The 16,770-nt window shown below is 47.2% G+C and overlaps 1 protein-coding gene across 1 annotated transcript in view; it reads right to left on the bottom strand.

Annotated features, from left to right (window-relative positions):
* The window catches only part of LOC148503037 (putative N-acetylated-alpha-linked acidic dipeptidase), a 64,813-nt gene extending 48,393 nt beyond the window's left edge, over positions 1-16,420 (bottom strand). Inside the window, exons 1-4 of the mRNA XM_088449034.1 lie at positions 16,218-16,420; positions 12,409-12,520; positions 7,785-7,971; positions 1,285-1,386 (exon numbers count right to left, since the gene is read on the bottom strand). Coding sequence (XP_088305160.1) covers positions 1,285-1,386; positions 7,785-7,971; positions 12,409-12,520; positions 16,218-16,341 — 525 coding nt within the window. The 5' untranslated portion in view covers positions 16,342-16,420. The remainder of the gene's footprint in view (positions 1-1,284; positions 1,387-7,784; positions 7,972-12,408; positions 12,521-16,217) is intronic.
* Positions 16,421-16,770: the final 350 nt, after the last annotated feature.

Below are 16,770 nucleotides of genomic sequence, written 5' to 3'. Positions count from 1 at the left end.
AGATATGAGGAACAAGGAAAATATCACCATAAACTCTGTGTCCTAAGGAGTCAGTAGGAGATCCACTCTATCGCCAGGAATAGAGCCTCTAATAATGTGGCTGCATAAAGCCATTGCTTCAAATATTTATAACTATTTATTTATTATTTATAACTTGTTTCTACGACTATTGCAAGGGACGTTTCCGAAGCTAACTGGTTCCAAGCATCTTACAACCAATAAGATGCTGCATTCCATAGTATTGAATACTCCAAGAGCATGGCTCCCTCTAAGGCCACCATCTAGAGGAGTAGGAAGTGTGCTCTGTCATGTCCTTGCCCTCTTCTGCTGTCAATCACTAATGTTGTAGCGGCTATTACCATCTAATATAAATTCTCCATACATTTAGTACTTGTTCTCTGATGCTGTGTGCAAGTTCAACAGCAGACGTAGAGTAGGGGGGTATGTAGGAAACAGGCTGGGTAGTTGGTGGGGCATGTACGACACAAGGTGGTGAGGAGTGGGGACATGTAGGACACTGGCTGGAGAGGAGGGGGGCATGTACTGCACAGGCTGGAGATGAGGAGGACATGGACATAAGTTGGTGAGTAGGGGGAGATTTGGGAAGCATTGTGGAGAGGAGGGGGGACATGCAGGACATAAGTTGGTGATGAGGACATGTAGGACATAAGTTGGTGAGGATGAGGACATTGTAGGACGGAAGTTGGTGAGGATGAGAACATGTAGGACATAAGTTGGTGAGGATGAGAGGATGAGGATATGTAGGACAGAAGTTGGTGAGGATGAGGACATGTAGGACATAAGTTGGTGAGGAGGGGGGACATGTAGGACAGTAGTTGGTGAGGATGAGAACAGGTAGGACATTAGTTGGTGAGGATGAGGACATGTAGGACAGCAGTTGGTGAAGATGAGGACATGTAGAACATATGTTGGTGATGAGGACATGTAGGACATAAGTTGGTGAGGATGAGGACATTGTAGGACAGTAGTTGGTGAGGATGAGGACATGTAGGACAGCAGTTGGTGAGGATGAGGACATGTAGGACATAAGTTTGTGAGGAGGACATGTTGGACATACGTTGGTGAGAAGGCATAGGATAGCAGTCTGGAGAGCTAGAGAGGAGGGGGACATGTAGGACATAAGTTGGTCAGGATGAGGACATGTAGGACATAAGTTGGTGAGGAGGGGGGCATGTGGAAAGCAAACTGGAGAGGAGCGGGGACATGTAGGACTCAGCAGGTGAGGTGGGGGACATTCTCCACAGTAATGATTGTATTGTTTACCTCGGGTATCCCAGGTGCTGAGTACGCATTGTATGGCGGGACAACAGTGGAGACATTTTCATAACCTGGGGGGATGGGCTCATATAAAGATGTATTGAACAACTAGATAAGAGATAAAAATAAAAAGTCAGTGATAAGAGCATATGTAATCCACCACAGCCCCTTTCAGGCTTTGTATGACCCTAAACATTGCCTACCCTCCATTGAAGTATATAGGGGGAGATTTTTCAATGCTTGGAGAGAGAACAGCATGTGACAGACATGATAGTTAGAAGCGGATTGGTCGGTACTTTATTTCTCCATACTTTATCTCTCTCCAAGCTTTGATAAATCTCCCCCTTAGTTAGCATAAAATGAAAAGTTCCAAAAGCATTCCTTGCTATCTCAAGCCATACCTGCATGGCCAAAAGCATGTGGACACCTGAACGTGACACCCATACTGTACGTGCTTGTTGAAAATCTCAGTCTAAAACTGCGGGCATTAATATGGAGTAGCTCCCCCCCTTTGGCGCTATAGCAGCCGCCAATCTTCTGTGAAGACTTTCCACTAGATACTGCGGCCCTGATTCAGAGCCGGACGCTCTGACAGAGCGCTCGCTCTCAATCAGGGCCGTCCCTCTGAAATTAAGAGCGGCCTCCTGGCCGCTCGCATAGCTGTGGGTGACCACTCACAGCTATAGCGAGCGGCCAAAATGATGGTCGCGATGGTCAAGACCATCGCGACCATCGGGCTTGTGACGAGACCCTTGCGGTAGGGTCTCGTTGCCGCAAGCCCTGGAGTGCTTTTGGCTCTATCAGAGCCAAAAGCACTCCCACTGACATCACTTGTGATGTCAGTGGGGCCGGCCCCAGACAGTAGACGTTCCCGGCACGCCCACCAAAGGGGGCGTGCTGTCACTCACCATCGAGAGCACGCGCCCCTTTGGTGCGAGACCCATAACGACGGCTTGGCCGTCGTTATTCGGGTCTCGCGCATGCGCACGACGGAGCCGCCTCCGTCGTGCGCATGCGCACTTGGCCAACATCGACCCGCTTGCGAGCGCTCAGCGCTTGCGAGCTGGTCTGAATTAGGCCCTGTGTGCAGCTCTGCAAGTCGGTCCATCTCTGAATAAGGCCCTTAGAACATAGGCGCTTCACCCTTCGCTCAGCTGAGCGGTTGTTGCTCGTAGACATTTCCACTTCACAAAATCAGCACAAGTGACCGGGGCTGCTCTAGCAGGACAGTAATCTGACAAACTGACTTGCTGGGAAGGTGGTATCCTATAACAGCTCAACGGTGAGAGTCTTGGTGCTCCTCAGTGCGACCCACTCTGCTGCTAATGTCTTACTACAGAGATTGCATAGTTGTACTGAGGTCCTTATTCTATGCACTGGTCAGCAATGAGTGTGATGGAAAAAGCCAAACACACCAATTAGAAGAGACATACTTTTGGCATGTAGTATGTACAGTATATACTGTAGGTTTTTCCCGGTATAACCAGTTCATTTCTGCTGAAAAGATGAAGGCACATCTGCTGCACTCTCATTGCTATTGCATATTTGGTGTGGAAAATCAATTCTCGTGATGGATGCGATTTGCCGTTCCAAAGTTGCACAGTAAAATTTGCAATACAATAACTGCAATATACGTTCGCAGCCGTGCATCACAGCAATGCCCGGCAGCACATTGTCCTCAAGTGAATTCCCCAATGGTCATTATTCTAGCAGCCATGATTAAACCACTGACAGCACGCTGTCGGCAGGGGTGGGCCGAGCAGTACCGGACGCGCGGCGCACTAGGGTATAGCCAGCCTCCATGTACATGGTCTTCTTCAATGAAACTGAAAATTCAGTTATCCTTAAACTACTGTCATTACTGTACTCTATAACATTATTTTGGAATTGCTTTTGCCAAAATGGGTATGTAATGCCGGCTGTCAGGATGCCTCCTGTCACAATACAGACAGTGACATCCCAATGGTTGGTATCCCGACAGGGGTCAGGTAAGTATACTTACCCTCCCCCCTTCTCCCCCTAGCCTAACCCTCCCCACCCCCTAACCCTATTAGTGCTAAAAAAATAAGTCTCCTCCCTTCGTGCCTAAACCTAACCCTCCCCCCTTAGTGCCTAACCCCTCCAGTGGTGCCTAATGCTAACCCTCCCCCCTAGGGGTGCCTAACCCTAACCCTCCCCCCCCAAAAAAAACTAACAATAACCCACTTAGCTAGCTAAAAGTGGCGAACACTAAAGACGCCCCGGACTTAGCTCGTTCGGGCAGGCGTCCTTCTGTGTTCCGTCCTCGAGATTAAAATAGGCGTCGGTATTTCAACGCCTATGTTAACTCCCTTGTCGGGCTTTGGTATGCAATCGGGAAGCCGACTGCCTAAATACCGGCAGCCGGCTTCCCGACTGTCATATCCCGGCAAGGGTGAAATGCCGGGCGTCTAGATGTAGACGCCCGGCATTTCCCCGACACCGGGAGACCGGCGCCCGGCATGCCGATCGTAGCGATGCCGGGCGCCGCGATTGGACAGCCGCGGGGGGAGGGTTAGGTTTAGGGCTCCCGTGGGGGACTTAGGGTTAGGCACCCCCCTGGGAGGGTTAGGGTTAGGCTAGGGGGAGGGAGGGTTAGGCACCCCGGGGGGGACTTAGGGTTAGGCACCCCCCGGGGGACTTAGGCTTAGGCAGCGGGGAAGGGGGTGGTTAGGGTTAGGCACTTAGAGGGGGGATTAGGGTTAGGCACTTGGGGGGGAGCTTAGGGTTAGGCATCCCTAAGGAGGGTTAGGATTAGGGGGGTTAGGTTAGACAATACCTACCTATCCACGATCGGGATTTCCAGCGCTGTCGGGCTTCCGCTGCCGGGATCTCTGCTGATGTCGGGCTGCCGCTGCCGGGAATCGAACCATGCGGCCGGCGGTATTTCATACCAATTCCCGGGCTTCAACCGTCGGGATTTAGACCGGTTGCCACAATAACTACAGCCTGCTTTTGACACATCTGCCTCTTGCTTACGAGTAAAAAGAGAGAGGACTGACAGAACAAAAAGTCACTTTTAGAGGATAAATGTAGTCATTCTTCATGTACTTTCTTCCCTGACTAAACCAGCAGCACCTTAATGAGCCAGCTAGTGATCCCATCTGAAGAAAATAGAGAATAACTATTGAACATTTAAATTTACCTATTAAAGCGAGTCAAAAGAAACTTTTATAAAGACAAATAAACCCAAAACTTTAACATCCTAAACAAGATCCTTTTCAATTGAATCAATGTCACATAAAAAATTGTTAAATCGCTCATCAAACACTTTTCAAGACTAATTTTCAGATTACTCAAACTTTACTTAATGACTCTCAATGTGTCACTGACAATGCTGGAAATTCATAAACTAGTTGTCACTGACAACCAATTTATCACACACAGCCCTGTGGAATTTCAATTTTCTGTTATGTAGAAGGTTTGACACACTCCAGCACCACACGAGGCCTGTTTAATGAATCCTACTAATACGCTTCGGTTCAGTATGAGGTCTTTCATACTGCGCCATCGCCAAAAGAAGGCAGAATCTAGATATAATTGGATTGCCACCATTTCTATTTCCAGTGCTGATATTGGATCAACACTTTTTTTTTCTTCCATGAAACAGAAAAAAAAAAGTTCTTTAATAAACTAATTTTAAACAATAAATATATAATATTTCTGTTATAAAATAAAAATTTTTGCTACATTTTAGGTTATCGGTTCATCAACAGCACAGATAGGACATGAACATACTGACTTATTAGAGTCAAGGTCATTGACAAGACAGTTTACAACATTATCAGGCCTATTCATCTTCAGGGGCTGGGCGGTCCCTAATAATTAAGGGGTCTATTTACTAAGCTGTGTTAGGAGACAGAGTGAAAAGTGATAAGGTGCCAGCCAATCAACTTCTAACTGCCATCTCACAGGCTGTGTTTGAAAAATGACACTTGGGAGCTGATTGGTTGGCACCTTATCACTTTTCACTCTGTCTCCTAACACTGCTTAGTAAATAGACCCCTAAATATCCAACTCGCTGCCAATTGCGGTGGTGGATACTTAAGTTGCGGAGCAATTAATTATTACTCGGGTGTGAGGACAGCTACTCCGAAAAGCAGCTGTCTCCGCAATCCCCTAACACTACTACCAAAGTAGCAGCGTTACTTACTTGCGCTTTGCAAAAAAACACGCATTTGGAGGGAAACAGTTGCACAAAAAGACGTTAGGCGCTACTGAGTCGCCTGGCGCTCTGCGTTATGTGTATTGCGACTTGTAGCGCAGAGAGGATAGATGTTTGTAGACATATCTGTATATCTTGTTTCATTATTATATGAACCTTAAATAGATGCCACAAACCCAAAACACCCACTGTTAGATCGTCTGCAGAAACCATTCATCAATGTAGCTAAATGGACCTGCTACAGTCACTTCTTCAGTGATTAATTGTAATAGTCCCAGTTAAAAAAGGTCAAGGAAACACCTTAGATCAATTGAAGAAATTAAAATAGAAGGTTTAAGTGTTCACAGCACGATGTTTGGCCATTGCAGCTTAGGTCTATGGTGAAATTAAAATGAATACGCCATACCTGCAAGCATGGGAAGACTCTGATTGACTGTCATGTCTAAGGACAATTGAAATAGCTTTGAAACAGTGAGTCATTCAGCGATATTTCTTCAGGTGTTCCGTGAGTTAGTAACAATGTAAATGATCTATACATTATTGAGGAACGAGTTATGCTCTAATGTAGTAGTGACTGAGGAGCAAGGGAGACGTACGGTCAGTAATGTTTTCTAAATGCATGGGACATTCCTAGGGGGGTGACAGGCAGGTGGCTAAGCGGACGCCCGGAGATGTTCCGTCTTATGGGTGTGTTATAGGAGTGTCGCGGGCGTGTCACCGATAATGGTTGTGTACAAAGCCGCAGAATCGCTCACATGAAGCAGGGGCGTTTCTAGAGAGGGAGGGCCCGTGTGCAGTCTGCGTCATGGGCCCCCTCCTCTCCATCCGGCGACGTACTAGAGTGTGCCCAGAGTCTATTGCGCATGCGCAGGTCACCGGGAAAATGGCCGCAGTGGCCATTTTTCCTGCACTGCGCATGCAACGGGAAAATGGCAGCGGTGCCCATTTTCCAGCCATTTTTTACAGCACAGACACCTGTGCCGTCATGGGACTCTGGAGAGGCAGGTATAATATGGGTGCAGGGTGTGCCCCCCCTGGACCCAGGTGCCTGTGTGCCCCGCACACCCTGCACCCATTATAAATATGCCCCTGCATAGGAGGTCATATTAATCGAATGATCTGCGTCTGCAATGGGGCTGGTGTAAGTTTTGAAGGTGCAACCGATGGTGACGCACCAAGCGGTATTTCAGCTTATATGGACACTGAAAATGGAATCTTGGGGCTACTTCAGAGGTGGACGGTAATCCGATTTTCATGCAGGTTTCCACTGCGCATATGCAGATCTGGTCCTGCGACCTTTTACGCAGTGCAGCTGCAGACGCTGGGTGAGTGACAGTCTGCACCTGTGTGGGGGCGGGGAAGAGGATCTTCATAGAAAATGGGAGCACATTTTATAAGCGTGCGGAAGCCAGTGACTGTGTCCTCGGACGCAGTTTCACTGGCCCTAACAGCGTAGCTTTGCTGGACATCCTGTGTAACCTTAGGGTTACTCCGTTTTCCGATGACCGCCCCATATTTACTCAGTGGATCCGATGCTGTGTCTTTGGACCCAGCCAACATATCCCGATGAAGTCAGCAGGGGGCGTATATTTAGAATCCAATAACTATTGTACCATGTGTGGGCACATCATTCACTGTCACTGTCCAATCCAACTGTCCAGACTTTTAGCCACTAAGCTAATGATGAGCAACTGGCGGCCACCAGGGAGCCTGGAAGTGGTCACATGCAGCCCTTTTGACCAGAGTTATTGACCCCTTTTTGATCCTCTTTTAGTAATAACCACCGGTGTGAGACCTTCAATTTACAGATATGAATTAGATCTCATTAATGATATAAGGACAGTATTTTGATCTCATAATTAGATCTTATTCTTACTTGAAATTGTACGTTGCCCGCCATTGTGATAATGGCAAAAACTAGTTAATAAATGCCCATTGCCGCATGTGTGGGCTTTGACATGGAACAGCAGGACCCCCGCACATGCATTTATGATCCAGGGGTTTGGTTTAGTGCTCGGAGCTATGTATCATCCCCCTGTTTTAGTCGTTCCAGTGCTATAGGGAACAACCAGATTGTAATGTGCACATTGGTCGTCAAAATCTGAATATTATTATTATTATTCAGTATTTTCAAAGCACCAACATTGTCCATACTTGGGAAATCCAATGAGCTGTACAATGCAAATAAAGAGATTAGAATCTTAACATTATTGGGTGTAGCTGTGAGCAAAGTGTCTATACTACACCCCCCACAACATGCAGTAAAGTCCTTTCTTTTGACAATCAAATGAGGAAACACGCCTAGTCTTCTATCATGGATTACCTCATTTCCATCCTCATCGATAATGGAAATATAGTTGGGGTTTGTTGCGTTGGGGTATGACAGGAGAATGTCATAATGAGCCAGTTCTACTTTATCCAGCCCATACTCCTTCCACTGGGCTTGGATTTGTTTGGCTAGAAGAAAATTCTCCTCCGTCCCGGCTAAGTGAGGAAGCTGCGTAAAGTTGCTAAAAAAAAAAAAAAAAGTACATTGTTGTTACTTGACAACAACAAGAAGTCGGTTTAAACATTGAACACATTACTTAAGAAGTCATCCCCATTCAATATACAGGATACTTATGAATTCAGTAGGGACCACTGCCACATTAACCTACCAGTATGTTTTGGAGTGTGGGAGGGCATACATGCAAACATGGGGAGAACAGACAAACCCCACGCAAAAAGAGCCTTTGGGCCTGATTCAGACCCACTCGCGAGCGGCTGTCCACTCGCAAGTGGGTCGATGTTATGGACTGAGCATGCGCACGACGGAGGGAGCTCCGTCGTGCGCATGCGCCAGACGCGACGAGCGAAGGAAAGTCCTTCGCTTGTTGTGTCTGATCAAAGGGAGCGTGCTGTCGATGTTGATTGACAGCACGCCCCCTTTGGTGGGCGTGCCGGGGGCGTGCCTCCCTGACGGGGGCGTTCCCACGGGAACGCCTCCTGTCAGAAGCCGGCCCACTGACGTCACTAGTGATGTCAGTGGGAGTGATTTTGGCTCTGATAGAGCCAAAATCACTTCGGAGCTTGCGGTTGAAAACCTCAACCGCAGGCTCCGGCTCGCAATTTCGATGGTCGCGATGGTCTCGACCATCGCGGCCATCAAAATGCACGCTCGTATAGCCTGTGGGTGGTGACCCACAGCTATACGAGCGTCCAGAAGGACGCTCCATTTTCATGGAGGCCGACCCTCATTCAGAGCGTGCGCTCTGCTCAGAGCGTACGGCTCTGAATGAGGGCCTTTGTCAGAAATTTAACTCATGACCTCAGGAGTCACTGTATGAGTCAGTAATACTAACTACTACACCAACCGTGCTGACCCACTGAATGGGGATCAAATGGGAATAATAGATTGAATGGATCAGGATGTAGCTAGGGACAACTAGGGTTAGAAGGTAATGCAATGCAACACTAGAACTCAAGGATGGCCTAAAATACAGGTGCCTGGCTGGTTTTCCCACATATCTGGGACTGTGAACAGTCGTTATTGCAGAAAAACTTGGATTTCCCAAAAATTTAAGTAAGTAAATACTTCCTTTTATACCTGAAGCTTGGCCTGAGGTTGCAGTACTGGTAAATAATAATACATAATGCATTCATTTATCCAGCACAATCCCAGCAATAATTCTAATAATTCAATTCAACTATGCAACTCCATGATTGATTATTATAGTAGTTTCCGTACTGGGCTTACCCTAAACAGACTTTCACCACTACAATCCATTTTGAATGCAGCTGCGCGGCTGATCTTCCTCACTAAAAATGTATCATCTGCTGCTCCGCTCTGTCAGTCCCTACATTGGTTTACTGAATTCAATATAAAATACTTTTACTTACACATAAGACTAATAACCAAACTACACTAACATACATCTCTTCCCTTCTCTCAGAAAATCTCCCAGCTCTACCTCTCCGTTCTGAGCAAGATCTGCGTCTCTCATCCACACTCATCACCTGCTCCCAATCACGGTTACAGGACTTTTTTCAGGCTGCACCCACTCTGTGGAATGCCCTCTCATGCACAATAGGACTTTCCTCTAGTCTCCGAACCTTCAAGTGTGTTCCCTGAAAACTCACCTCTTCAGACAAGCTTATCAGATTCCAGAACCGCCCACATAACCTTCATACGCTATCCATCCTACCCAATTACATCCTCTCTATATAGTCCATACATAACATTACATATTTCCTCTTTCTACGCTCTCACATCCCACTGACCCCAGGCCAACATTCTTGTGTGACTGGATCATAAAGCCCAGCAAGAAGCAATCTGGCTGGACCATTTGCAACATATACAATAGAACTTATCTTTGTGTATCAAATTCCTATTTCCCCCTTATACCTCTATGTCTGTCTGTTTTTATCCAGTCTTGTTATATTACTGTTTTGTGTCCAATTGTAAAGTGCATTGAAATATGCTGGTGCTACATAAGTAACTGTTAATAAATATTAACTAAATAATAATTACAGATAGACCAACCTGACACAGACGTACTGCTATTGCTAAATTACCTTCTTTCAATTATCACCAAGACATCTTTCTTATATATTTGGATTTTCCAGAAGTAGGGTTTGAATTATAGGACTTGCTGCGGTTATGGGGCCCAAAGGGATTGTGAGCCCGGAAAGGCCCATTCTCCCCCATGAGTCCTCTTTCAAACATACGTGGGCGCCTTGGACATGTGCGCCTTCCGCCCTGGATGCATGCGCCATTCCGCTTATGTTCAGAGGAGGTCCCCACTCTGTCTATTCAAAATAGAGAGGGGACTCAGGCTACGAGCAACTCAACATCATGGGCCCCTACCCAAATTTTACTGTGGGGGTTCAGTGATGCTCTATGCGCCTCTTCGTAGAAGCCAATGCGTGGGGCAGCAGGAACGCAGAGGAGGCAGACAGCCCTGTGTCTAATCACCTTCTGTTCTTAACTCATGACTACCAGCAAACAACAGGTCAACAAAAATGAAGATGGATGCAGTGTCTCCAATATGTTGACAATCCTCAAGTCAATAATTAGTGCTACGGTTATGGATAACTTTGATAGAAACTATTATAGAAGGAGAGACAGTCAGCTGTGTAACCCATTTGTGTCTAAAGGCAGAAGTAGAGAGCTCTATATTGAAGATGTGTATATCTTCCTACAGTTCTTCTCCTTCTCTACCTCTAAACACCGATAGTCTCGTCTCTATGCCCTCAGAACACTGAGCAGTGGTGACCAGATTAGTGAATAATAACTTATAATCACATTCATCCATATTCATATACGCGAGTCAGCTAATCCGTACAGCTCGGGGTCAGTGTCTCTGAGGCAGCCAATCATCTCAGCTGTCCCGGGGAGACATTTATTTCAGGAATCGGCCTCATCATCATCATCGGAGAAGGGGGCCTATTGACTCCATGGACTCCTGGGAGCGCGGGTCACCCTCTCGCCCTCTGCCAGCTTCCTAGTGAAATGGGCAGGGAGGGTGGAGGCGTATCCATGCGATTCTCAGCGAATTGTGGAATTACGTCCCCGTCCCCACTCTTGATGCTGCAATTTGTGGCATTTGGCACACTTCCCGCAGTGGTTACAAGACTCTACCCTGCTGGAGCTGCTCAGGAGGTGAGTAAGGAAAGTCAAATATGCCCTAATGCTCGGCATACTGTAGAATGGTTTCTGCAACATTCACAGTGATTACATTACTGTGATATTTTTAGTCAGGACCGCATGTTGAATACCCCTATCTATATAGATAAATAAATATATATACAATAGAGATAGATAGATAGATAGATATTTTTTAAAAAAAGTCCCGGTTTAATCTCTATATTGTATATACTTTTGTTGCTGTGACAACATAGAGAACAGAATGCACTCTTTGAAACTGATGTTCTGCATCTGAATAAACGAGCGGATTAATATAAATGAATGATTAGCATAAATAAATTGTGAGCCACTGAATGAATGAATGAACTTCAGCCAATGAATGAATGTGAGTGAATGTGAGCCAATGAATAAATGGGAGCAGTGGCATAACTGGCTTTTTGGAGCTCAGGGCAAGACGAAAACTGGCGCTCCCCACTTTGTGCTAAAAAGTGGGTGTGGTCACGTGACACCTGGGGCGTGGCCACTGAAAATTGGGGCGTGTCAACATGACACCATCGTTTCTCGTCACTCTGGGAACATTCCTTTTCATTTCAAATGTACCTTAAAGCCCCCAGTAGTAGTGCCCCTTATGCAATGCCCCCCTGTAGTAGTGCCCCTTATGCAGTGCCCCTTATACAGTGCCCCCAGTAGTGCCCCTTATATAGTGCCCCCAGTAGTGCACCTTATACAGTGCCTCCAGTAGTGCCCCTTATGCAGTGTCCCCCAGTAGAATCCCTTATATAGTACCCCCAGTAGTGCCCCATATATAGTGCCCGCAGTAGTGCCCCCAGTAGTGCCCCTTATGCAGTGCCCCCCAGTAGTGCCCCTTATGCAGTGCCCCCCTGTAGCGCCCCTTATGCAGTGCCCCCATTCTCAATGAGTGATAAAACTCGCTGCGTATGATACATGGTGCTCCAGCCAGTCAGCTCCCAACTGTCATTTTCAAACAGATGACGGTTGGTAGCTGATTGGCTGGAGCATTATAATAATACGCAACAAGTTTTACCACTCGTTGTGAATAATAAAAATGGTTGATCAATGGGCCCTAAGTGCAGTTTGCACTACACACTGAAACCACTGACCTGGACGGCAGCCGGTGGCCGCCCCCCCCCCTGCGCGTTGCTGGTCCGACAGCACCCAGGACACGTGCCCCACCTGACACCCCCCCCCCCACACACACACACACGTTACTCCACTGAATGGGAGTCTTACATACAGTATTCGGTTTGTTTGGAAGACTGAAAATTTGAAAATATAAATTGATTTTAAACAGGTGACTTACTGGAGGTAGTGCCTGATATTCTCTGCCCTCATTTCATCCCAAAATGCTTTTCTCATGCTTTGTGCTGCTGCTTGAGGGGGCTTTGAGTCTCCACTGGTATGTGAAAACCATCCTATAAAGAAAACAATTATAAGATAATGCAGCCATAAAGAGATACTGGGAATTCATGTTCATGCAGCGTTTCCTTTCCCGTGCAGCTTTAGATTTTTACAATATAAAGTACTATTTTTATTTTTTCCATTTTTAACAGTAATAGGGTTTTGCTTGAAGTCACATAGATGACAGTCTCCTTGGGCAATGATTTTAAGTACAGATAAAATATTCTATTCGCTGGATGCAGTTCTCAGGTTCTTTTTTGATCACACTTACCAGGGGCAGCCAGGTCAGGGAGGCAGGGGACGTGGTACGGCAGACTTGGGCGGTGCGGGGCCATGATGGTGCAATCGCATCGCCGTGGCCCCCGCCATCCGATATACAATGCTGCAATTACAGCCATTGTAAAGTGAGGGCGGGGCCAAGATGACGCAGTTCAGTACAGATCCCTTCATCAGCTGTCTGGACTGCTCTTTCATTCATGAAGTGGGTGGCATCGGGGCTGCTGCTGGCTCTTCTGTGTGTCTTGGCGAGCCACCCGAGAATTTGGGAGCCTCCCGGATGGAGACCAGGCAAGTATGGCTGATATTTTGAGTTCACCACCACACTCAGGGACTGAGTTCACCACCACACTCAGGGACTGAGTGGCACCACCACACTCAGGGACTGCAGTGCCTAACAGTGGCAGTGACTTCCCATTGGAAGTGCTCCCTGCTAATCGCACAATGAACATGCTGCCCCAGAGGGAGGTGTTTTCTCCCCCTGGAAATGCCAGTCCAGGCTGCAATAGCAGAGAGCTGCTATCATGACAGCCCTACCTGGCCAATGCAATCCCTAGAAGCTGACCACCTTATTAAATTGTATGCATGAGCAGTACCGCAATCTTGCGCATACACACGATTACAGACCCCTCCTGCCAGCAAGGGCAGGAGCCACCGCTGAAATTCACTTATAGCTTCACAACATCGCTCTATGATGGCTGTAATTATTGTACCTTTCTTAGGGCCTGAGTCAGAGGCACTTGCTCTTTGCGAGCGCTCGCTCTGAATCAGGGCGTTCTTTTTTTTTTTTTCCGGCCTCCAGGCCGCTCGCACAGCTGTGGATGACCACCCACAGCTCGTGCGAGCGGCCTGGCAATGGTTGCGATTATCACGACCATCGGAATTGCGAGGAGACTCTAAGGTGGGGTCTCAGCACTCGCAATGCCGAGTGGACTTCCTGCTCTAATAGTCCAAGTAATGTCAGAATATGCCACCCACAAACGGCAGGCGTTTCTTCAGGAACGCCTCTGTTTGTGCAGCCACCCCTCCTACCCGCCTACAAAACGGGGCGAGCTGTCGATCAACATCAACAGCTGCCCCGTTTTGTTGTTAGCGCCGGAGCAAGTGAAGTTCTCACTCGCTACGGGGCTTGCGCCGAACGTGCGCACTGGGAAACCGTCAACACGCTTGCGAGCGCTATGAGCTCGCGAGCGGGTCTGAATCAGGCCCTTAGTCTTAGTATGGGCGGGATGCATGACCAGGGCCGGCAACAGAAATCACGGGGCCCGGTACACACATTTTTTTAGGCCTCCCCCATCCCCGGTTGAAGCAGAAGGGGAGGGGGAGAGAGAGAGAGAGAGATGTGACGGGTGCTGTTCGCAGGTAATGTCGCCAGTTTCCCGGCCTCATTGCGCCGGGGGCCGGTCAATACATTGTGATGTCAGGCCCCCGGCAACAGCAGTTTCAGAGAGGTGAAGGGGAGAGGAGGAGATAGGAGGGGAAAAGAGGGTAGGAGAATCTCGGGGCCCAGTACGGCTGAGCCCCTAGTCCCCCCCTGTCGCCGGGCCTGTGCATAATGTATTGCAATTGGCATGTGATGCATCCCGCCACTCAATGTATGCACTCCGGTGGTAATTACGCCAGTAGGCATGAAGAAAAAGGCAAAGGACAGCTCTCTTGGTAAGTGCTGTCCTTTGCTAGAGAAAGACTTCCGGGTCTATGACCCAGAAGCCCCTCTGCCGTCCTTTCTGCCTGACAGGAGTGGAAAAACAGAAAACAATACTAAAAAAACCCAAAACAACAACAAAAATGCATTAAGGGCCAGATTCAGCAGCGTACGCAATTAGCGATTACAGACGCAGATCGAGCAATTGTTTGTCATCGCACAAGCGTATAAGCCGCACTGCACATGCGCAGCGATTGCATTGCGATTATGGATGCACAGAGGAAGTTATTCCAAAGTGAGTGACAAGCTCTGGGGCTGGTGACGGAAGAATTCAGGCGCGTCTGTCCGTTTTCTGCCTTGTTTCATGGGCGTGCATACATTAGCCACTGCGACTGCATACCCAGCATGATAGCTCTCTGCGTGCGAGTAGACTTGCCGTTCTGCGGCTGGCCAGACTTGTAAATGCCGCGTTACTGCCCGTTGCACGCCGATGGTACGCAGCAGAGCGTAGTTGGACAGATATGAGAAAGCAGCAGTGGGTGTCTTTATGCTGGCTGAGCTGTGGTAGGAATTAGCATATTTTCACGGCTTCATTGCGTGCGAAATCGCACTGTAATCGCATTAACATCCGCAGTTGAATCAGCCCCTAAGGACTGGAATGTATCATATACAAAGCAGAAGGTGATTTAACTGCAGACTTTCAGATTTAATCTCTATATTGTATATACTTTTGTTGCTGTGACAACATAGAGAACAGAATGCACTCTTTGAAACTGATGTTCTGCATCTGAATAAACGAGCGGATTAATATAAATGAATGATTAGCATAAATAAATTGTGAGCCACTGAATGAATGAATGAACTTCAGCCAATGAATGAATGTGAGTGGATGTGAGCCAATGAATAAATGGGAGCAGTGGCATAACTGGCTTTTTGGAACACAGGGCAAGACGAAAACTGGCGCTCCCCACTTTGTGCTAAAAAGTGGGTGTGGTCACGTGACACCTGGGGCGTGGCCACTGAAAATTGGGGCGTGTCAACATGACACCATCGTTTCTCGTCACTCTGGGAACATTCCTTTTAATTTCAAATGTACCTTAAAGCCCCCAGTAGTAGTGCCCCTTATGCAATGCCCCCCTGTAGTAGTGCCCCTTATGCAGTGCCCCTTATACAGTGCCCCCAGTAGTGCCCCTTATATAGTGCCCCCAGTAGTGCACCTTATACAGTGCCTCCAGTAGTGCCCCTTATGCAGTGTCCCCCAGTAGAATCCCTTATATAGTCCCCCAGTAGTGCCCGTTGCACGCCGATGGTACGCAGCAGAGCGTAGTTGGACAGATATGAGAAAGCAGCAGTGGGTGTCTTTATGCTGGCTGAGCTGTGGTAGGAATTAGCATATTTTCACGGCTTCATTGCGTGCGAAATCGCACTGTAATCGCATTAACGTCCGCAGTTGAATCAGCCCCTAAGGACTGGAATGTATCATATACAAAGCAGAAGGTGAAAGTTGTCGGAGGGTGGAAAACACCTTTTAGAAAGTATTTTATATTTCCGGAGTTTGCACAGGGTGTCATAAATAAACTGAATACAAATAAGAATGTTTTCTAGAATTAAAAATTAAAAATAAAAGTTAGAAAAGGGGACAGATCTGGAACGGCTTGAAAGTTAATACCTAGTAAAGTATATCAATCACTGCAGCCACACTGCAATTTCACATACAGTACATTAGACATAAATATATGTTTAAAACTTAGCTACAGTGCTGCTGCTATTAGTCTGGAACTGATCTTTACCTATGATGAATCCTAAGAGAAGAAATCCAATGGCGCCCAGTGCCAGGGTGAAGAGGGTGCGAGAGCTGAAGCCTTTGATCCTGGCACCCACCTCATAGTCATCTGTGCCCAGCAATCTTAACATTTTGACTTCTTGTAGTCAGGCTGTTGTTTATGCATTGAGGCCTTATGCAGGGAGCCGGAGACTGCCGCTGTACAGCCTACTAAACTTCTTCCAGCCCTTGAAAGTTAACAGCTTTCAGAAAGAGCTCTCCTAATTAATGCTGTTCCCTCCCTCTCCTGTCTTTGCTGACAAGGTCAAAGTTCTCTACTAGGACTTGTGCATATATTAACTAGAGCTAGACAGAAGTGGCCTGTTTAATGTTGGTGATAAAACAGAGTAGTCTTAACTGATTTCATTATTAGTTATTAACTCTCTTGGCGCCCTGAAAACTCAGTCATTTTGGTCAGTAGTTTTTACAATACAAAGTGGACAAACTGAAACTTGTAATATACGTAAAATGTTGTCTAAGGGCCTGATACAGCTCGGATCGCAGTTGCTAATCCGTACGCA

Source organism: Taudactylus pleione, unplaced genomic scaffold (genome assembly GCF_031769625.1).
Source record: "Taudactylus pleione unplaced genomic scaffold, aTauple2 ptg000478l, whole genome shotgun sequence".
Taxonomy (NCBI): Eukaryota; Metazoa; Chordata; class Amphibia; order Anura; family Myobatrachidae; genus Taudactylus; species Taudactylus pleione.
This window is presented reverse-complemented; position numbering and strand designations above follow the sequence as displayed.